This window comes from Lepidochelys kempii, chromosome 2 (assembly GCF_965140265.1).
Source record: "Lepidochelys kempii isolate rLepKem1 chromosome 2, rLepKem1.hap2, whole genome shotgun sequence".
NCBI lineage: Eukaryota > Metazoa > Chordata > Testudines > Cheloniidae > Lepidochelys > Lepidochelys kempii.
In genome coordinates this window covers 53,822,334-53,845,672 of record NC_133257.1, presented here as the reverse complement: position 1 = coordinate 53,845,672, position 23,339 = coordinate 53,822,334, and the positions used below count along the sequence as shown (strand labels likewise).

The following is a 23,339-nucleotide window of genomic DNA, read 5'->3' as shown; positions in this document are numbered from 1 at the left end:
CTATGATGCAGAAAAGTGGTATGGTGAGTGGCAGATGGACAAGATTACAAAATAGAAACACCCACAGACAGTATGATCTCAGCCTGGCTCTGAGTCCCTCTGTTTGCAATGGTCCTCTGCTATGGGCAGAGCTTTCCAATTATAGGCTCTCTTGGTGATGAGGGAACAGGTCCAGGCAGTGATAGAGTGGCTATGATGGCTCCTGACTCAGAACTAAGCCCAAGCTGTCTGTCAAGAGGTCCCCTGCTGTGGGCAGAGCTCCCCAGTCAGTCTCTATTGGTAAGGTGACCAGTTGTCCCAATTTTATAGGGACAGTCCTGATATTTGGGGCTTTTTTTTTATATGGGCTCCTATTACCCCCTACCCCCGTACTGATTTTTCACACTTGCTATCTGGTCACCCTGTCTATTGGTGACGAGGGGGTAGGTCTGACTCTTCCCTCTTTAGAATTCCCAGTTGAACTAATTTCCCAGTTCATTTGCTCACTGAGCATGTTTCCTTCAATCTGTCTCTGCTTTAGGAAATGTAATAGGGAAAGGAAGAAAATAAAGGAAAACATCTTCCATTTCCTCTTCTGATACTTAGGGCTTGTCTATACTTATGGCTAGATCTGCACTGTTGCGACTGATTCAGCGGTGTCGATTTAGTGGGTCTGGTGAAGACCATCTAAAGCAATGGCAGAGCATTCTCCCATCGACTCCTGTACTCCAGCTCCCCATGAAGAGTAAAGTGAGTTGGCGAGAGAGTGTCTCCCGTCGATACACCGCATTGACCTAAGTTACGTAAACTTCAGTTACATTACCGTAACATTGGTTGACTTACAGCTATAGTAAAAAGAAAAGGAGTACTTGTGGCACCTTAGAGCCTAACCAATTTATTTGAGCATAAGCTTTTGTGAGCTACTGCTCACTTCAGTAGCTCACGAAAGCTTATGCTCAAATAAATTGGTTAGTCTCTAAGGTGCCACAAGTACTCCTTTTCTTTTTGCGAATACAGACTAACGTGGCTGCTATTCTGAAACCTTTCAGCTATAGTGTAGACCAGCCCCCAGAAATTAAAGAACACCTGTATGGCCACTTCAGATGAGTGCTTTAAGCAGCATCTTACATATGGCTTGGAGCAAACTTTATTTAGAGAATTGCATAACTGACTAGACATTATTTTCAAGCAGTGAAATGAATTTTTATCTAAAGACAACGTTTTTAAAGCAGAGCAATTTAAAACTTGCACAAATATGCAGTGGTATTCCTTCCAATTTACGATTCCTTCAGTTTTTAAAACTTTTAAATATAATTTTCAGAAATGTTATTTAGCCTGTGGCTTTCCTGTTGGCTCCCTGTTTTTCTGCTCCTTCCATAATCTTTCCAACTGTGGTGTGGATAATTCCAGTTTAAAGTTCATGCTTCTAAATAGTTGTAAGTTCTAAAAGCACATCTGTACTGGCTGGTCTGCATAGAGGATAACAGCCTACTACTGCTACCAGTTATTCTGTTAGTTTAAGAGGTGGAAGTCTGTTCTCTGAATCTAGAAGTCACAAACCTACTGATGACCCTTATGGATGTCAATAAGATGTTCCTAGATGAACTTTGTTTTTACAGAATTTTTTTTAAACTTAAATTACATTGGAAAAATACTACATTAAAAGATCATTATTAAGGTTTATAAAATCAAGCACTCAGAAGTTAGGGAATGCTAGAATTAAGGTTGCCTTTATTTGGCCCACTTATGTGGACTCTTTAATTACATAATGACATACTGTTTTTTTTCCCCACAGTCCCCTGCCTCATTCAGTACATGGTATAGACCTGATTTGGGCATAAACCAGGGTTATACAATGAAGGAGACTTCACTGTAGGACCCCTGCTTCATTTGTTGCAAAGGAAGGTGTGTAGGGAGTGGGGTAGGGAATGGCAGGAAGAGAAAGGATGTCCTCATGGTTGAGGCAGTTGAATGCCCCTGCTGAGAACTTGATTCTATCTGTGCCTCTGCTAAATAGTTCCTGTGTGATGCTGGGCAAGTCACTGAAAACAAATTTTTCACAGCTGGCCACTGATACTGTGTCCCTCATTTTCTGGGTGCCCAACTTGAGACCCTACAGATGGATTTGCAGAAGTGCTAAAGTACCCATAGCAGCAGATGAAGTCAATAGCAGCTGTGCTTTGAAAATATAAAGGGCTATAAAAGTGTTCCGTTCTCTGAAAAATCAGGCCCTAGGCATCTCAAGTTGGACACCCAAAGTTAATGGACACCTTTGAAAATTTTGGCCTTAATCTCTGTAACTGTTTCGTATCTGTAAAATGAGAAAAATGTAGCTCTTTCTATGTAATATCCACATAAATCAGAACAGAGTATAATGAGAGGAAGTCTAATGATCAACATTCTGAAAGGGTAAATTAAAATAAAGTTTCTATCAAGATGAAACATTTTTTCATATGAAAACATTTATTATTTAAAATACAACTAAATTGCATCGAGAAATATAGAAGAATAAATTCCTTTTAAAAATACAAATGGAGCTTTAAGACCTTCAAAAATTACCTTCATAAAGCCAAAGCATAAGAGTTTATTCTCTTATTTACTTTGTTATGGATTAGTAGTTTAAACAGTAAAAGAATGTTACATACCTTACCTTTAATTTTACTGTACTGCTCTGTGCTTTCATTATACCATACAAGATAAACAAGTTCAGGCATAGTTAGTACTAGGATGACAGACCTCCAAGTAACATGCTGCAGGAAGTGTCATTTTTTCCTCTGAGTCAATACTGAACCAATTTATTGAGCATGGAGTTGTGGGACAGTGTGCTGTTGGAAGTAGTATATTTCAAGTGAAACATAAAACGAAGGTCTCGATCACTTTTAGGCATTAAAAGGGTCCACACAGTTTTCAGGAAAATAAGCAGATGAACCCCAATGTCCTGGCCATATTCCAACTTGAATAATTGTATTCACTCTAACTAAATCATGCCTGAATTTTCAACTAAATACAGTGTTCTTCACGTCCTATGATAAACTGTGGAATAGTGCTTCTGTATATTATTAAACAACCATTTCTGTATTAGATAAAGTGGTCCTATACCTGTTACAAAGATGTTGTGAGGCTTAATTGATTCACAATATTAAAGTGCTTTGAGGTCCTCAGATGAAAGATACAGAAATGCAATGTATTATTTGTAGTCCAGACAATATGTCTCTCACTACTAGAATTACAGTAGGTATGTTGTGTGGTAGGGGGAAGGGAGCGCAGATAAGATATTTGTGCACAGATAGCTAAAATTAGAAGAATCTACTAGCAGTTAAAAGTAAAACGCATAAGGATGCAGCTTTACCCTTGCCCTCTAGGTGGCATTCCTTCACTGCTGCATGAGACTTGTTAAAAAGAATTGCTATTCAGATAAGGCAATTAACCACAACTGTTTTAAAGGTGATTTCTAAAATGCACTGTTGCTTTTAAACAATTCTGTAATAAGAAAATTCTGTAGCTCCATTTTATGTTGTAATTCTAAACAGCAGAGTAAAAAAACGTGTTTAGAGGCAAAATGGCATCCTTTAAAAATTGGAAGTCAGATCCTACTGAGGATAATAGGAAGCATAAATGCTGGCAAGTCAAATGTAAAAATATAATAAGGAAGGCCAGGAAAGAATTTGGAAGAGCAACTAGCTAAAAACAAAAAACTAACAGCGATTACTTTTAAATATATCAGAAGCAGGAAGCCTACCAAACAGTCAGTGAGACTACTGGACAACTGAGGTGCTAAAGGAACACTCTGGGAAGACAGGGCCACTGCAGAGAAGCCAGATAAATTCTTTGCATTGGTCTTCACAGCTGAGGATTTAGGGGAGACCCCCCCAATACCCAACCCATTGTTTTTTAGGAGGAGGAACTGTCCCAGATTGAGATGTCAGTAGAGGAGGTTTTGGCACACATTAATAAATTACACAGCAGTAAGTCACTAGGACCAGATGGTATTCAACCAAGAGTTCTGAAGAACTCAAATATGAAACTGCAGAACTACTAACTGTGGTATGGAACCTACTACTTAAATCAGTTTCTGTAGCAGATTGGGGGAAGGGATAGCTCAATGGTTGACTGGATTTGTGAACTGGGGTTGGAAAATGAAATGGTGATAGGATTAAAGTTTATTATGTCCATTGAATTAGAGCTGGGTGGTGGGAAACGGTTTTCCCATCCCATGAGAATTTTTGAGACTTCAAATATTTTTCCCATCCCAAATCAGGACAAAAGGTTAAAATCTCAGTAATAGCCATGAACCAACCCTCTCCTCCCCCCATTTCTGATCCAGTTAGTAGAAACATCTCATTTAGATAATTTTGAAACATTTAATGTTGATTTCAATCTTTTTTTTTTTAATTTTTTTTTTACTATACATTCACTTATATTTTGAAACCAAAATGTGTTTCTGCCTAAGAAATGAAAGTTTTTCATTTAGAAAATGTCCAAACAGGACATTTCAACAACTTGAAAATTTTTTCCAAATATTTTTCAGATTGGGAAATTCTTCAAATTGATCCTTTCCGGCAAAGGGTTTCACTTTTGTCAAATTGGCATTTGCTGACCAAAAAAGTGTTATCAAAAATATCTGATTAGCTCTAATTAGCATTTCCATTTTATAATGGTAAAAGGCAGGTCTGTTGGAGGTCATGCCTGATGTTGGCAATAATGCTGTCTGTTGTGGCTAAAGTTTACTGTATGCAGATTCTGAAGACCTATCCAATCCTAGAAATGTCTTCACAAGCAGTTCTGCCACAATCTTTTTAAAATCCCTTTGTTTCTGCCAGCTATTTTAGTTAGTCTTTAAAATACATTCATACACAATTCTTACACAGCTTTAATTCTCTATTGAGGACTGCTTAAACGCATATACGTCCTGATCAGTTCCACACCTAGAAACATCATCTTTCTGACTGTGCTGACCTCAAATTCCTACCAACAAAGTAAACGACTCAATTAGCTTGGATTTTTAAGGTCAGCTATATTGCCATGGCAACTGTATTTCATATTGTTGATCATGTTATTTATTGTATAGCCGTTTCTGCTGACGCTCCATTGAGGTAATGTGAGTTTCAAGAGCTGTGCAAAGCCTTACTGCATTTCTGTAGTATCTTGCAAACCGCATGAATTCAGCATCTTTAAGATGACGATACTGTAGAAATGATTGAAGTATAATATTCGTGTTAGAGAGATATACAAGGTAAATAACTAATTTTCATGGGTTATTAAAAGCCAGAGCAAAGCTGAGGGAATGTTGATGAATTACAAGGCTATGAAGCCAATACTAAAATTACATTTCAATGCCATGAACTTTATTTTTAAAAATCTTACGGAGTTTGCTGAATCAGTTTTGGCACATAACAAAAATAAAGTTCTCCTTCCCTCTCCCCCATGAGATTTTGGAAATTAAGTGCTTTTGCCTTCTCAGACTTTCCAGTGACATAACTTTGAGGGCAGGGCTTATTATAGACAGAGAATGTAGCAACTTCTGTACAAAGAGGTTATTTTCAGTTTTTATTTTTCCCCATGTCTTTTTCTTCTAACTTCTAACTGAAGTTTCAGAAATATGTTCTCTGACCAGGAATGGCTTTTTGTTTTTTTTTTAATTTGGGCATAAAACCTTCAACCATTTTTGAGAATAAAGTGGTGGTGATGGGGGAACACACTTTTTCATTGATTTTTTTTTTAAAGCATGACTCTTTGAATAGTCCTAGAACATTGTGGCAGATGATAGCAACTTTAAATTTTGCAGGGACATATTTCCTGTGAGTCAGATGAGCCTTTCACTGATCTGGTGAAAACTGATTATGGTTTGTCAAAGATATAAAAGTTTTGCAATGCAATCTCTTAACATTCTAACAAGATTCTATTCGTTCTGGGAATGCATGCATAGTTTAAGAGAGTAAGTAATACCTGTTTTCTCAGGGTTAGTTCTCCTCTAAATCTGACTATTTGAATCTCTAACACTTTGGATGGAAGGCAGGAGACCTTATTTCTCTTGGGATGATGGGCTCCAGGTTTGCATGACACTGAGAGGAAGAATAGAAGGCATATTGCATTGTTTTAGAGTCATGCTCGGGAACTTCTGGAAAGGGAGAGGGAGAACAGACCACTTCTCCCTTTACAGGTAATCTTTGACTGGAAGAAGATAGCATTTTTCTCATCCCTTCCCACCATCTTATCCAAGGGTTTGTCTACACAGATGTTTAGTTCACGGCAAGCTGGAGTGTGAATCTACCCCGCAATAGTCAGCTGCATACTAACTGTCGTGCACTAACAGTTCTTTGGAGTGCTTTGATCTACTCCTGTTTCAAAGCAATGTAGATCAAAGCACGCTAAGGAACTGTTTGTGCATGGCAGCAGGGTCCACATAGATAGATAGTGAGCAGCTGGTGAGTATGGGATAGATTCATGCTCCAGTTTGCCACAAATTAAATGTTTGGGTAGACAAGCCCTCAGTTAAGTTTGTATGAGTTCTGCCTATGAGCTCTCTGGTCTGCTTCATTGCCATGATGAATTTTACTTTATAATGATACAGTGTACCCAGTTTATTGTGAAATTGTCAATCATTAAATAACATCATTTGAGATAACCTAATTTTAATAATCTGCATGACTGTTGGAGACAGACTAGTCCTAATAAACTCTGATACTTGTGAAGCAAGTGCCTTTTGGAAGACCAGGATTGTAAATGACTTATATCTTTTTACTATATGTTCCATTCTGTGCCTCCGATGAAGTGGGCTGTAGCCCATGAAAGCTTATACGCTAATAAATTTGTTATTCTCTAAGGTGCCACAAGTACTCCTGTTCTTTTTGCAGATACAGACTAACACAGCTGCTACTCTGAAACCTGAAGTTAATGTGTTCACTAAAAGTTTGAAGTCTGACTGTCCCAGATAAGAATAATTCAATTTCAAAAGTCAGAGTTCTGATGAGGAAGATAAATGTTTAATTGTGACTACTTGTTTGAAATACTTGCAATAATATAAATAGCAAACTAGCCAACTCCTTATGGGTACACCTTTATATATTTTAATAGTAAGACGGACAAGTTAGGCCCACCACTGCGAACTGGAAGAGATGTGCAAAGGTTGTATGACAGTGATACAAAAACAGACAGTACCATCAAAAGACCAAATGAGTTGTTGCCCATTAACAAGTAAGTATTGCAAATCAGTGTGGTTTATCTATTTTTCAGATATGTTCCCCAAAAAGTGTTGGAATATTAAAAGCATTTTGTGCCTTTTAAAATATGCAAAGCTTCCTAATGAAGTTGTTACCTGATGACATTGTAACAGACTTACTGTCCCCTTTTTTTGTGTCACTGTGAATGTCTTGATAGACCAAAATCAGTGTCTTGTGGGAAGGAGGAAATTAATCTGTAACACATTATGGCTTGTACAACTTTCATATTGGATATAATGTTTTATGATAGGACAGAAAACACAATATAATGCTTGCAACTGAAAACATTTTCCACTGCCATATCTTCCTTCGTTGACTCCAGTTTATTATATATATTTATACTCTTATTTCATGTTTACAGTGCTGGTATAAAGCAGCTATATAGCAAGCGTTTAAACATATAGAACAATTTAAAAAAACAACACAACCATAGGCATATCACATAGATAAGTCATTACAATAAGATAGCTTATTGGTTGCATTTAACTTTCAATAGCTATTAAAAGCCGACACATATACCATTGCTTCAACATGGTAGAGAAATATTCTATATTTCATATATCTTTTGAATAGAAAATAGATGCAGTGTCCTAGATACCACTTTCAGGTAGCTGGGCAAATGCTGATTTTTAAATGGCAAGCACTTTATCTGTAATATTTTAAGGTAAATTGCTAAGGAAGAGTTAGTTACAAATGGTGACATGTTGGGAAAATACCCAAGAAATGAATATGACTTATTAAGGGGATGCTTTCAAATAATAAAAACAATTTTCCTACATTAATTGTTCTCAGATGCTGTTTTAATTTTTAAAAATGTAAACTAAAACATTTCCAGAAGACTATTTAGACTAAAATATTCAGACTTGAGTGCCTAAAGTTAGGTACCAATAGGAAAAAAACGGTGGCCTTTTTTCCTAAGATGCACTGCATCTGCATCTTCTATTGGCTTCAGTTGGAGCTGGTAGAGTGCTCAGCACCTCTGGAAACCAGGACACTTTTTAAAAAAAATTTATTTAGATGCCTAATATTAAGCATGCAAGTTTGAAAAATCAGGTGCTAGTAGTTTGCAGAGTGAACATACTTGCATGAACATGCCTTGTAGCAACAAAGAGGATGTGACCTGGAAGAGAACTACTGGTGTGAAAGGTATGGACTTTTTGGCAGTCCCAGGAGTCCTACCACTGACACAAATTTTTGACCTACACATGTACCCTTGTAGTCATAGGATAATCAACTGTTCTTACTGGAGAGCTTCTTTTGAGAGCTTGGCATCTAGACAAACTGCTACTATAAGAGTTTTTATTGTCCTACTGTGAATATTCCAACCATGTGTAGAAATATCACTGTTGTGATTGTGTCCATTCAGCTACCCAAGCAGATCATGTAATTTAAAGAAACTGTGGTGGCGAAAGTGGGCTCCATCAATTCTAAACTCCTAGTGCACTGGCTATAATCCAGGTTGCCCAACAGTTCCCATTATAAGCCCCCTGTTTTCAGTTACTTATAGCTTTTGCCAAAGTTCAACCATTTGGGCTGAAATGTTCCATTAGAGGTGTCTGCCTCAGGCTGCACTTTTTTTGTTTAATTTCAGCAAAAACTGTTCAGCTATTTCAGAGAATGAGGTTAGAGAAAATCACATTTTGCCCTTTTAAAAATTTTTTGCAACCTTTTCTTAGAAAAACTCCACTGCCTCCATACTTTGGAACAGAGACTGGAAATTTGGCAAGGGGTGGCCTTTGTGATACTGATGTGCTTTTGGACAGCCCTATTAAAAATCTGCCCAAATTTGACCAAGTTAGAAGGTTTTGAAAAAAAATCACAATTTGCACATGCTCCGTGCAGAATTGTTTAAGAGCAAAAATCTCCAAAGATTCCATCCTCACTGACCAACTGACTCCACTTGGATTGGGAGCTGTGGGGTGGAGGGGAGATTAGAACTGGTTGGAAGAGAGGTTGAGACTGGGGACTGGGTGTAGGGAACTGGTTGAGGTTGAATAAGGAGGCTTGGAAGGTATGAGAATACTGGTACTAGCTGAACAAGGACACTGGGAGCCACTGAGGGAGACAGCTGGGGACTGGGAGCCAATTAGCTGGCCTGGGATGGGTGCGGAGCAGCAAGATTGGATGATGTGCTGGGTGGAAAACGGACTGGCTGGACCAGGAGAACGAGGGTGTAGGGGAATTGGGAAAGGGGAGACAAAACTGACAAGGAGCTAGGTTGTAAGGGGGAAACCTTGGCCTGGCTGGACAAAGAGAGTGGGTAGACAGGATGAGTGGTCTGGGGAAGGAGACTAGGACTGGGACCAGTAGTCATGAGGAGGAAAGATACAAACTGGATGAGGAGCCAGGAAAGGAGAACTGAGACTAACTAGGCAAGGAGGGGATGGATCTAGGACTGGCTGTGCAAGGAGACTGAAACTGGGATAAAAAGCCTGAATGGAGAGTGGGAATGAGTGGGCAAAGAAAACAGGACTGGGACAAGGAGCTGGGGGAGGTAGAAACAGGACTATGAAAGGTTGGAGGGTATAGGACAGAAGAGGATAAACTTGGGGGAAATGGGCAGAATAGTCTACTCATTAGAGCAGAGAGGTCTATGCAGTGGATCTACAGATTCTAACCCTGTTGATGAACAATGTGGGTGTCAGTATGATGCCGCCTGATGAAATTTCATTTTCCAGTTTGCTGTTTTAAATTGTGCACAAAAAATACATTAAAAGACATTATTGAGGTTGCAAAGTCAAGGACTCAAAAGTTAGGAAATGCCAGAATTAAGGTTACCTTTGTAATTTTAATTTGCCCCCCTTGTGCATATGCATTAGTATGCAGTCTTTAATTATATGATGGAATACTATTTTTTTCCACAGGACCCTGACCTCATTCAGTTCACAGGAAAGACCTGCTATGGGGATGAATCAGGGTTGCATGTTAAAGGAGGCTGTGATCTATAGGATGTTGAGGAAGTAGAAGATGCTTACTATTTGTAGTACTGGGGCAAGCGGGTATAGGCCTGCCCAAAACTAAAGGCCTGGGCTACAGCTGATTTCTGCGGACAACAACTGAAAGAAACAGGATTCAGAGTGAGGTCAAAGATTAAAATGAGAGAGCCAGAGGGAACACAAAGCAGAGAACCCCAGACAGCGCCCTCTGCTCCTCAAAGGCATCCAGAGTAGAAGGTGTGTAGTGAATGAGGCAGGGGATAGCAGGATGAGAAAGGAGGGTCTTATCATCGAGACAGTTAAATGTTGCCCTGGAGAACTGGATTGTATCCTTGCCTTTGCCACAGAGTTCCTATGTGATGCTGGGCAAGTCATGTAAGCCAGACTTTTTGCAGGTGATCACTAATTGTGTGTTCATCATTTTCTGACTTCACAACCCGTGTCTTGATTTTAAAAAGTGCTGAGCACTCACTGCTGCAGCTGAAGTCCATGAAAACTGTGCTTTGAACAATCAGGTCCTAGGTGTCTCAAATTGGGCACCCAAAATTAGGGGATATTGATTACCTTAATGTCTCTGTGAATCAAGTTCCTTATCTGTAAAATGGGGATAATAATTCCTTGTCATCTCAGAGGTGTGGTGTGGAAATATATTCTTTAGTGTTTATGAAGCACTTGTACTATAATGATGAGTGCTGTAGACAAGTCCACAAAGACATTAATAATTCTGTATTCAGAGCAGGATTTGAATAGTGGGCAGTAAATGAGGCCTGTGGTCACACATTGAATGATAAATAGTTGCTCATAAATTCATCACTCATGCACTGAATGAGGCAGGGATCCTGTAGGAAAAAACAGTATGTGATCATGTAATTAAAGACTGTATAATAATGCACATGCACAAGGAGACTGAATTAAGGTTGCCCAGGCAAACAATTCTGGCATTTCCAAAATTTTGAATGCTTGACTTTGCAACCTTAATAATGTACTTTTAACTAACTTTTTGAGTGTAATTTGCACTTATATTGTGGCTTTTTGATTCCACGATGCTTTTATAAAGTAATCCTGATAATACTGTTGGTAAGTAGGTAGGAAAACAGCCCATCCTACAGACAGGAGCACTAAAGGAGAAAGTTTGTGACCAGCCTGCTGTCACAAACTCAATCTGTGAGCTGGGGCAAATTACTCTTTGGCGTAAGTGGGTGGCATACTTGTGTGCTTAATTATTAGACCACTCCCCTCATTTTGGGTTTTTCACAGCAGTGTTCAGGCCACTGGGTCCAAATCGCAGGGGTCAAGAATCCTGCCTTAACCTGCCCTTGGCTATTACTGATGAAGGTAAATTTTTTAAAAAAATAAATACATTCTTCAACATACTCTCCAGTGTGTGGTAAATTTTTGGAACAAGATAACAGAACTTATTTTTAATCACTGGTAGTGAAGGGTGCTTCCGCCTCCCTGTTCCTCTTGATGGTGGCAATGCTACTCAGGAATAACACCCTTCCTATCTGTACTGAGGAATAGCGCAGCTTGTCAGTGCTCTCATGTTCCTCCACTTCTTCAAAGTGAGCAACTGTCTGGAGATTTGAATAGGACAGAGCAATCCTTTAGCTGGGTATCACCGCCCAACTTCCATTCTTCTGTGTGGGGATTCTTGAGAGAGCTTCTGCCTCTGTGTTGCTGCACTATTGAACTGAGGATTTGACAAGCCATAAAAGATGGGTGCTGCTACCCTGTTGGGTGAAAGTTATTCCCCCATCCCCACGCTTAGGTTGAAGAGGCTGGACCAAGAGGGCATCACTGTCCTTCCTAAGCAGGGGAGTAACAGCCACCTCCAATGGCTGCTGTGGCTGGGTTCAGTATTATGGGAATGAGAAGGCAGTGGCCATGGCTCACCTAAGAATGAATGTGAAGGGGTGCAAGGCATCCATCTGCCTAAAGATTCTTCCACCTCTTAGTTAGGCCACCAGTTAGTTGCTTTTCACTCTTCTAGCAGTCCTAACAGAGCCATAAAATCACTTTTAGCCTGGGAGCAAAGAGGTGGAAATATTCTATACTGTGAGCAATCAATAGAGAGTGCATTTGCTTTATTCTAGTGTGATACAGAATGAAAGATTGGGAGTATGAGTGAAATGCTTCTTCACCATTGGCCAAAAGAGTGCAGTGTTACCATCACTGGTCCAGGTTTTGGCACTCTGTGGTCTTCTGACCTTCCTAATCTTGCTATGGCTCTTCACTCTGTCATTGGTAGGGTTAACGAGGTTCTGCTGTTTTCCCAAAGTATTGGCAATGTTGTGCCCGGGTGGTTTGTTGAAACTGTTTGTTTAATTCACTGAATATCTACTCTCTTCCAGAGGCACTGTGAAAACTCGAATATCAACCCCTCCAAGTATGGCAAAAAACACGGGCACAGGCGCTCTAGCAAACAAAAGGAAAATCTATAATGCAGAAAGTTACTCAAGCAGGTAGTTTTTAACTTCATAATCTTGTAAGTACAGTAAATAGAAACATTTTAGGGGGGTACTCTCTACAGGAAATGATGGGAAGAGTCGTACACAGACAGTTATGGGAACCTCTGAATTCAATATTCTTTGGTAGATTTAACAATTTTAGTGTGCTTTGACTGTAGGTTCGGCATATTTAGTGCTGTAGCTTAGTGTGAAAGTAAAATTTCACCCATCCAAGTGTGTAAGGCTGAGCATTAGGAGTTTCAGTACACTTGTGAAAAGGTTATGAGAGAATGGGGTGGCTCTTTCAACCTAAATTTAAGTCAATTACTGCTAACTGAAGAAGAGAAAATAGGGAGTTTATAGTTCTAACGCCACACGATCTGAGGGTGATACAGTGGGTGTTATTTTCTGAGGTTCTCAGTGCCATACATTTCCTCTGAAGTTAAGTGGAGTTGTGCATGCTTATGCCTCTGAAAACTAGGCAGGAAGTCTGTCTCTAAAAAAAAATACAGTACTAATATTTCTTTGACTATATACTTTCATTTGTTAAAGATATATTTAGGGTTACTTTCCAACAAAACCTTTGATAGGTCAGTGATAGAATTTCTAGTTAGATTAACTTGTGACTTGAATGTTTCTTCCTGCTTCTAGGATTCTGGTGTTAGTTTCCTTTAGCATCTCTCTTTTTGTTTCAAAGTAGGGAGCACTTTGGAAAGGGTGCACAATATGATATTTCAAGTAGGTAGGCTGATTATCCCTTTTATGGCACAAACTTTAAAGTATACATTTGTCAGTTATTAAAAAATAGTAATTCTTTGTAAAGGATTAGAATGGGTACTTATACCAAGCTGCACTGTATTAAATTATATTATGAACATTTGTTATTTGAATTTTCAGGTCTGATGGTAAAATTGGGTATGATAGTGGAGACTACTCATCCTCAGTCAATGGAGGAAGCACAAAAAGCAGTGATGAAAATTCACCTGTACAGTTATCAAAATTTTGCCATGAATGTGGAACCAGGTACCCGGTGGAATGGGCAAAGTTCTGCTGTGAATGTGGAATTCGAAGAATGGTTGTATGAATGCATTCTTAAAAGCAAAGAAAGCAAGCAAACAAAAAACAAAAAAACCCAGAGCTTCAGTTGCATATTGCGGCATGGAATGCTGGAGCACTCCTTCCTGTTAGATTTCATGCTGCAAACATGCTTGAAGTACCATGCTGTAGTAATTTACTGAGTGCAATCCTTTTGGTTACATAGTTATTTATATATAAATATATATACTGTATATAAAAATAACAGGTACCTAAAACTGTGCCGTTCAAGGACATTCTAATCTCTGTTGGAAAATATTTTAAGCTAAGTAGAAATGTGTTTGGTAATTTAGCAGATAGAAATGGATCTTTTTGTAGAACCCTGGTATGTAAAATATTCTAGCTATGAAACATTTGGGCTAAAAAATGCTTCTGAGAAGGAATCAGATATACTTATGGGACACTAACTAAGGAACTGTCTTTTAAGGAAGTATGAAAACTGCATGAGTAGCTCCTAAACTTTCTAATTAAATTGTTAAAGATTGTCTTTGGTTAAAGAGATTAAAGCATACTATTCCAATGAGCTTCCATGGTTATTTTCTGGGACTGCTTCTAAAATATTTGTTAAAGCAAATGGACTGAAGTCCTGTGTGAAAGTATTGTTCACCTCTGTAAAGAGTAATAGGGTTTGAATAAGAACCAATGAAGGTTATTACATATTTACAGCCAGCAGTGTGGGACCAGGCCTTTTTTTAAAAAAAGCCATGTTTTCCATAATGATGTACTTTCCTTTTCACAACTGTGCACACGAGTCTTATCCAACAGCTCCCATCTCTCCTTCCAGAGATGTCTGCAAGTTCCTGCTCCCTTCGCTTCCCTCCTCTTTCTCCAGAAGGAAAGACAAAATAATTTACTCCAAAAATTTTTTAAAAAGTTTCTTGGATATGTATTGAGATTTTCTAGTGGATGGCTTTAATAGATGATTATCGTAGATGATGAAAATAATTTGTACATCAATTTTTTAAACAGTCCTTATAATGTGTCTTACATGATAGAGGTCCATATAGTTATATGAAACTGGTACTGTAAGTTTTGATAGAAGTCATCACTTCCCTTATTCTGATCCCGTGCAATAGGCAAAGCCATATGTTTTATGGAGCAATTATGCTTCATGGGATAGTATGTGAATATTTAATTATTCTGTCTGCAATTACTACGTTTTCTTGGGCTGTGTACTGCAGCCATTGAAGTCAATAGCAAAACTCACATTGACTTCCAGGGGAGCAGGATCAGACACCTTAGCTGTTTAACTTTTGTAATATGGTAACCAGAAGGGCAGTTTAAATAACCAGGCAAAAGCTGAGTTTCTTAGTTTGTGTCTGAATTTAAATGTTTCTGTTATGTGGCGTTTGCTTTGAAGTATTTTAAACTATTTTGGTTTCCCAGGGAAAAACAATCCGAAGGAATCTAATTGTGCCTTTCCCAAATTAACTGTGCTGTCTTGTCCAAAATTGTTACTTTTAATTCATTGCTGCCACTAGTATAGCACGTGTATGATTTATATTAAGGTGGTATATTGAAGCTTTTTGCCACATATGGTATGACATTGCAATATTTTCAGTTGATGTAATCCAAAAGTACTATTCATATTTTTGGAGAATACAGATAATGGGGCCAATTACAAACAAAATGTAGTTGATATCCATTTTGTGGATACCTTTCTCTGATTTTTGTGGATATCTTTAGGGACTTGATGCTGTCATTTTGTGGGCCCTAAACTATTATTGCTATTTTAGGATGACCAAGTTCAGTGGTACAGAATTGTTTTGTAATCTTTCTGAGAAATTAGGTGCTTCTAGGAATTGTCCCTTTACCTGGTGTATTGACATCGTTTCTAATTCTACAATATGGCCACTGAGCTGCCCGTGTTTAGTGTGTAAGAGTGGATAACTATTAAATGTGATGTTGTATAATAGGTAGACTTGATGGACTTTAACTGAATTTGGGTGCTAGAAATCAAGGTGTATAGAATGGCCTTTTGGCAGTTTCATATATACACATGGGAATTACAATTCTGCATCCCTTGTGGACGTAAACCCCAAGGGAAAATCTGCTCCAGAATCACATTAGGGTGTCCATTGTCCTGTGGGCCTTCTACTGTAGTGTGAAGTGCCCAAGGGATGTAAGAATGAGCCAAATATGGGTTCAGCCAAGGGACACTGAAGGTTCATAAGCCCAATATCTGATCTATTTAGTTTCTGTTCTTATATCTGTTGGCAAATTAAATGTTATCCGTTTTAAAAAAAATAAATAAATGGTAGCAGCCCAGCACTCATCATGAGCAAACCTGTAATAACAGCAATATGTTCGTAAAATATAAAGGGAAAGTTTAGTAAGGAAACAGAATAGTTTCAAGCTTATGAGGATTTTATTGTGAATAATGAGAGGAGTGAAGGAATTATCTACAGAATTATGAACGTCTGTGCTTTGAAACCATAAATGCCAGGTTTCCCAATTCAGTGCATACAATATGTGGATTTATATTCACTACTCTTTGAGCTGTTGTGTAATGCAGTGCTTCAAAGTCAGGTGTTAGAAAATTATCCTAGAGTTATGCACCATTTATTTTCTTTTAATTGAAATTTTGTGTGTATTATTCTAAAGTTTAATTCAGCATTACAATTTAGTAAATTTAAACCTAGATTATTGACAAAATGTAACATTTAATAATGTGCACGTTTGAATCTTCTATAATAAAGACATGAAAACACTAACATAAAATTTGATTATCCAGTTTGTTACTGCTTACTGAGGCTATATTCAGTATGTTCAGGTTTGTTTATCAAAATGTTTTTATTATCTAATGTATCTAGTGCTATCTACAGAGGACTGCATTGCACACTGTAACAGCACAGACTGCTGCCTTTCCATCCAAATGTTTGTTAGCAAACAAAAACGGAACGGTTTTCATAATACTCATTGCAGATGCTGTTTAAATGGAATATGAAACACATAAGGAGCATAATTAAGTATCATATAAAAAGCAAGAAATAAGCATGTTGATTGAAGGAAGATTAGGGAAGATCTTGAAAGCTCAGTGTACATCTCTCCAAGGATATGTATAAGCATATGTTCTGTGTGAACTCTTCAAAAGTTATTATCCAAAATTAAATTAATAAAGCTAAGCTTATCATTTTTAATTAAAGTGGGCAGAACACCAGAGGAGGATTATGAACCCCAAAACTGATGAATAACAACACGCACTAACTGCACATTTTAAAAATCTCTGAATAAGTTGTGTTGGTGTAATTACATGGTTACAGTATTACTTTCGCCTCCAGGACCTTGACAACTTTTACTATCCACCATATATATTGCGCTATAAGTTCTCTTGCAAAGGTTCTCTCATTCTGTAGGAGGGAGTCAGTGGAGGGTTCTTGCATGAAGAGCCAGCTCTGAGATGAAGGTTAATGGTAGGTTCCACAGTTGCCAACTTTCACACGGTAAATAAGCACCCTGACTTTCACAATAAGCCTACAATCAAGCTAATCCCATTTCAGAACAGGGCCAAAATAAGCCAATCCCTAAGAAACCCAATACTCTATGTGACTAGATCCCCCCAAGCCTGCAGTCTAGGACTGTGGTGGGCCCGCTGTGCAGCTCTGATTCTTTCCCCCCTTTACACCTGCTTGCCCCTGCTTGGCGGGAGCTGATCAAGAAAAAGAAGCAACAAGCCAAAAAGCAACTCACAAGCCAATGAAGCCAAAAACAAGCCTAATTTCTGGGGTTTTTTCACGGGTTTGGCCTGCGAGCCATCTTCCCTGTCCTGAAGGTTTTGAGTGCTGCCTCTTTTTAGGATTTAGACCATCAGCACCTAGAACTAGGGCCATGAAAAACGTTTCTGTGCCCCAGAAAGCAGACACTGGACTTAGTGTCTTGCCTTCCCCTCTGCCTCTCCATTCCCCGTTTCCTTTTATGTTATCACTCTCCCCCATTCTATCTCACATTTTTCATTAAAAATTGAACTTTTTGGCAGAGGTTTTTAAAGGGATTTGGACTCCCCATTACATTTCCCTTGGTGGATTTGAAAATCTCGATCTTTAAGGTTTGTTGCCCAGTAATGAGACCTAGCTTGATGTTAGGAGCTCTCCATGGTGCTCTGGCACTGAATCTGCTCCTACAATGCATCTGATTATTACAGCGAGTGAGGGAAACAGAGTGCTGACTGCAAAGTGCACTTCAGCAATAGCCCCAATGTTAGAACATCATGGAGTGTGTCTGTTACTGAGAGGAAGTGGCTCAGTGTTGTGATGGTGTAGTGGTGGGCAGGGAGGAATAGGTAAAAACTATTTTTTCCTGATGGAGATAGCAGAACAGTATCTCTCTGCTGTAGCTTAAATGCTGTGTGCTGGCATCCCAAATGGCTAGTCTACTGAACATGAAATCAAATAATAATGTCTGAATGCTATAAAAATCCACTAGAAATGTTAGTTATTAGTCACATTTATTCCTCATACCGTACAGAATCAAATACTCCTGGAAGAAGCTTTCGTTACTGGAAAAACTGTGTTCCTAGAAAAGGGGCTATTTTACTACTTTAATTTTATTGTTTTAGCTAAGCAGTGAAACTTAAATGGGAACAAGGTTTTGTGCTTGCAACTGTGTGTCAAACACTGAAAATAAATTTACATGAAATGATGGTTAATGAAATTGAGTGAATTTTATTTGCTTGCCCAAAAAAGAATTACTTGTTTGGGGTGAGTGAGTGAGTAGAATTTTTCAGGGCTTATTTATTATTAATCTGTGGGTATGTATCTTTTAAATTCAAAACATAATGGAGTACAGAGTTTGATAAGCACATTTGATTTAAAACCAGATTAGCCTGTGGGGTGTTGGTTTCTTTTTAACCCAGTAGTAAGGTTAAATCATGGCCTCACTTTATCCAGGTCTTACAAATAATATTTGGTAAGAAATTATTTGCAGTGTTTAGTAAGTTAGCACTCACTCAGCTCCTTGAGACTTTCTTCCTAGATGTACAGTGCACAATATGAGGTACACTGGTACATATTTCCAGATGATTTTTTTTTAAATTGTTTACACATATTAAGGGGCAAACATGTTACCATGCTCATGGGCACTAAATAGAACCATTGAATATGTCACAAGCAATTGAAAAATTTAGATTTTCCCTTTACAGATATGAACATTCTTCATTTGATTATATACTAATTGAAAAGTATTTTTCCCCATGTAAATAATAGCCCTTGAGACTTAATCAGATGTATTTTGAAGTTTCATTCAGTTCAAAACCACTAATGCAAATGTAGTTATAGAATAACAGCGGTCTATGCACCATTTCTGGCGTGGGCTTTTGGCAGAAGTAGTGTGGGATTTGCACCTGATCCAGTGCTGAGCACTTAACAGTTGCTCTGGCGTCCAGTGGAATTTGTGTGTGCTTGTCCTTCAAGCACTGTCTCTGTGGGTGTCTCTTATATGCATCTTCATAAGCCAAAGCACCCATTTATTTATTTTTATACCAATGTTTCACCTATTTTATAGAAATGGTTCATTATTGTATCTGATATTCTTAGAGTTGTCATTACTACATCTGTTATTGTTTATGCCTGGCACTTTAATGCACTGAATACTCTCACATTTGTCACTATCAAGAGTCCTATTTCTATCAAATGGTTTGAGTTTCTTGATCACTTATTTGCTATGTGAAGTTTGAATTCTCAAGTGTCAATTCCATTTTAATTTGCAAATGTAATTTGTAAATAGCTCACCCTATACAATCTTGCCACTTGTTAACAATAAAGCAGATATGCTGGATAAAACTGTATGTTCTCTTTTATGTTTCTGTATTGTCAAGTGTAAGTTGTCTCAAAAGTAGCCTAGTATTGTTTTGTTTTAGTACTGAGTTTGAATCATATAAATAATTTGAATTCCCAAGGTCCACAGGAAATACACTTACACTTGGGCCATGTGTAATGCTTGCTCCTAACATGTGGGCCATCTACTGTCTTCTCATGTGAGTTGAGAGACAGCTGAAACACTGCAAGTAAAACTTTCAAAAGCATGTACATGAATTTTATTGAGAGTGAGGCTCCGAGGTGTCTCAATCCATTTTGAAAATGGGACTTACGCTCCTAAATCACTAAGAACTTCTGAAAATTGTATCCTGAATTTTAATTAGTGTTTGTACAACTCTTGGAAGACTTAAAGTTCTGTCTAACTGAGAAGAGGTATCTTCATATTTATATACCTACTATTGAGTATGATCAGTTTATATAGACCTTTTAGGCTTCTGTTTGGTTTTTTTCTGACAATGTAAAGGAGTTGTTTTAATACATAGTCAATCACTGATACCTGTGTTGTAAATGTAAATCTCATCTGTATTCTGACCATTAAGGTTATAGAGTCCATCCTTTTCAATTTATATATCTAATCCAGACTATTAGATGTAATCAACTATTGGTATAGCCAAACCCTGATACAGGTTTATTCTTCCAGGCAAGATAAATGCAGCGCTTGGATGTTCGTAATTACAGCTACTGGCGGTGAAATGATTAAATGTTGAGTTTCTATACTAGAAGAACCTGAAGCTATATTTTCCCTGTGTGAGATTCTTTGATGTGAACAGAAGCTGTAATTCATAGGGTTTTTATTGTCCAGTCCAGCTGAATTGAGACAGAGTTCCTCTTTTCTCCTTTATTCCCCCCACACTCCCCTAATTTCAAAGCTGCTCCAATTGGCATTTTTTTCTGGCCCCACCACACCCTCCTCAGGTCCTATTTTTGTTGCAGAGAAAAGCAGATACTTCCTCTTCTGTACTCTGGGTGAAACTCATTCCTGTATAGAGGGGCCACAGAGGCCTATGCACCCTTTAGATCTACTGGAGCCCTATTTTGAGGACATAAGTTGTGCATAGGCCATGGATGGGTTCTCTGCATAAGGTGAATTGCATGCTGCCTGAGTGAGTAATTTGCAAAAGATTCTTTTCCCTGGGGAAATGAGTCTTTTTAAAAAGTCTCCCCTAGGAATTCTGCATTTTTGGAATTGAGTGCAATGCTTTGGGGTAGGTTTTGCCAAGTGCTCCCCCTTGCCTCCAAACCCAGTGAGTTTCAGCAGCTCCTCACCTGCTCTAGTAGCCATTGGCTTACCTGTCTCATGCTTTGTTGCATAAGAGATTGGGGGAACAACAGGGATTTCAGTAAAGTGGATTTAGCACCTGAACATTGGCTTACCCTCCTTCAGGATCACTATTGTGCTTCCATTGTGAACCAGCCCTTAACTTTGCTGATGTGTGGTGGGGACAGCACCAGAGCAGGTTTTGAAGCAACACTGCCACTGTTCCCTATCACAACTTGTGTCATGCCACAAAGCTGCAGGACAGTTCAGGTTAAGGGAAGGAAAATGCTCTCACTGAGGCCCCACATAGACAATTACTACACTGGCTTCTTTTTGTCCTGAGGACTTCAGAGAGGACCCTCACCTTGAGACCAATTCCCTATCTGACCACTCAGTCCATCACGAGAAGGACCCTAACCAGACACCCTTTTTGTGCTGCCTATGCTGCTCACCCAACCGTGCTAAATTACTAAAACCCTCTTGTGACAAGACCACTTCTTGTCATGCCTGGGTTTAGTTTAAAAAAAACCCACAAACCTGGTCATCCAGAAGAAGCTGCTTCTGTCACCCTTTAACCTTTGTCTCAGAAATAGAAATCTGGAAATTGATTTGCTAAGTGGTCTTTGCAAAATTACCATTTATAACCCATTTACTGTGAAGCTGTTCATTCTTGGGGGCTAGAGAAAGTTATAAACTGAAAGTAAACAAGTCAAAGAATGCAAGTCATCGTGACAAGCAGCACTGGTGAATAATAAGTGAATAATCTGCACCTGGCAATACGATACAAACAGGCCTGATGTTTATTAAGAAGAACTGTCAGCAAACAATTTTATAGTTTCTCAAGTCAGAATTATGATTCCCGCCTGCTTGCAGGCCCCTGTTATATTAATATTGATGGAGTAAGTGGGTGCTAACATGACCCTGCCACTGTACAACACTAAACTGTTAAACAAGGTTTGAGGGTTCCAGCACAGAGACCTCAGCCTGCTTAGTCCCATTGAATATGCTCCATTAAAAATCTTTATAACCTTTGATTAAAGATACAAACAAAGAAGGAAAGACAGTTCAAGCATTGTAAATGTACAGTATGAAGTAAGGCTTTCATTTTAACTTATCACTTTTTTTTTCTTGAGAGTTTTTTTATAAGGGAAACGCCCCTGTTTGACAATCTTTTAGATGGTATTTAAGATGGTAATATCCTTTTTGAGGAAAAGAGAACAAGTTAATTAAAAGGGGTGGGAGCTGCTGCTGTTAAAGTCCAATCTTGCGTCCTTTAAGACTAGACAAGACACACACATACACAAGGGGGGAGAAAAGATAGAAAATGCAGCTTCTGACTTTGGTGCTGATTCTTACTTTCAACTGTGCTGCTGCAGAAACACAGTCACAGTCCAATCAGCCACCCCGAGACCTGGCAAACTTGTATCAGCGTCACAGCATTCCTATTAGCTGCTTCATTGGTCACGGGGCTCACAGCACTTCTGAAAGAAACACTCTTGACCAGCTAAGCCAGGCTCTTATTAAACAGAAGGCAAAAAAGAGATGGATAGGAAAGAGGGGAAATAAGGTAGGGGAAGAAAAAGGACACATGAGGGAGGGAGTACTAGCAGGAACCAAAGTCTGATATCTCAGCTGATGTTTAGGAATTAACTCATGCTGGTGGAGGTGGTGACGTAATCTGTTTTCTTCTCTCTCTCTCTCTCTCTCTCTGGCACTGGTCTCAGGATCAGGAGACTGAAGGCTGAATGGTGTCATAGTGGCTCCTGGGATCACAGAAGATGGTAAGGGTGACAACCATGATGGAGCAGCTGATTCCTTTTTGTCCTGCTGTCCTCTGGCCTGTTTGATCCCCCTTTTGAAGCCTTTTTTAAGGACCCACAAAAAGAAGTGATCGCCCCATTATTTTGTCCACCAGTTACACCTAATTTCTGGCACACCAATTTTGGTCCATTAATTTCCGATTCCATTCTCTTCTTTGGGTGGTATAAGTAGACCTTTTTGTTTGGACCTATTCAGTCTTTCTGTCTTTAAATTTGGCTAACTTTTATAAACAAGTTTATGTAACTGGCTGAGTTCAACTTTTGTTACCATGGACAACGTGGAGTACAGGCCTTGCCAAACCTATATTTTGACTGCTACTGAGGATCATGCCAAAGCACTGCACTTGTCCTCTCTCCAATAGGCTGCTGTTTAGGCCGCCTATACTTTATGATTTTGTATTCCCAGTAGTGGCTAGTTATCCATTTGTGCTTTTTCCAGTTAGTCCCTGGTAGGCTCTCCTTTGCTAATAGTAGCGATTATTAGAAAATTGGTCCTGGCTTTAGACTGTTGCTGAATTTTCAAGGAAATTCAGTTGTTCCTTCCTCAGAAAAACCAGCTGTAACTGATTTATTTTGAAAACTTTTCAGATTAGTTTTACAGCTATATCAAAAAATGAACAATTGTTTGGTTATTTCATTTACCAAAGGTAATTGAAGCAGATATTTATGAAGTCATTGGGAGGTGAACTATCTCCAATTCAACAGGTTAATCATTAATATTTGGAGGATTTTCTTGCAATGCTGTATTAGGAGGAGAACATCACCCGACAG

General features: G+C 38.6%; 1 protein-coding gene across 3 annotated transcripts in view; it reads left to right on the top strand.

Annotated features, from left to right (window-relative positions):
* ZC2HC1A (zinc finger C2HC-type containing 1A) overlaps positions 1 to 19,445 on the top strand; it is a 60,955-nt gene extending 41,510 nt beyond the window's left edge. For 2 of the 3 annotated variants that reach the window (XM_073330758.1, XM_073330756.1), the window contains exons 8-10: positions 7,054 to 7,173; positions 12,487 to 12,597; positions 13,480 to 19,445. In XM_073330758.1, the coding sequence (XP_073186859.1) occupies positions 7,054 to 7,173; positions 12,487 to 12,597; positions 13,480 to 13,666 (418 nt within the window). In that variant the 3' untranslated portion in view covers positions 13,667 to 19,445. The remainder of the gene's footprint in view (positions 1 to 7,053; positions 7,174 to 12,486; positions 12,598 to 13,479) is intronic. The other variant, XM_073330759.1, reaches the window with a different exon arrangement.
* The last annotated feature ends 3,894 nt before the right edge of the window (positions 19,446 to 23,339 follow it).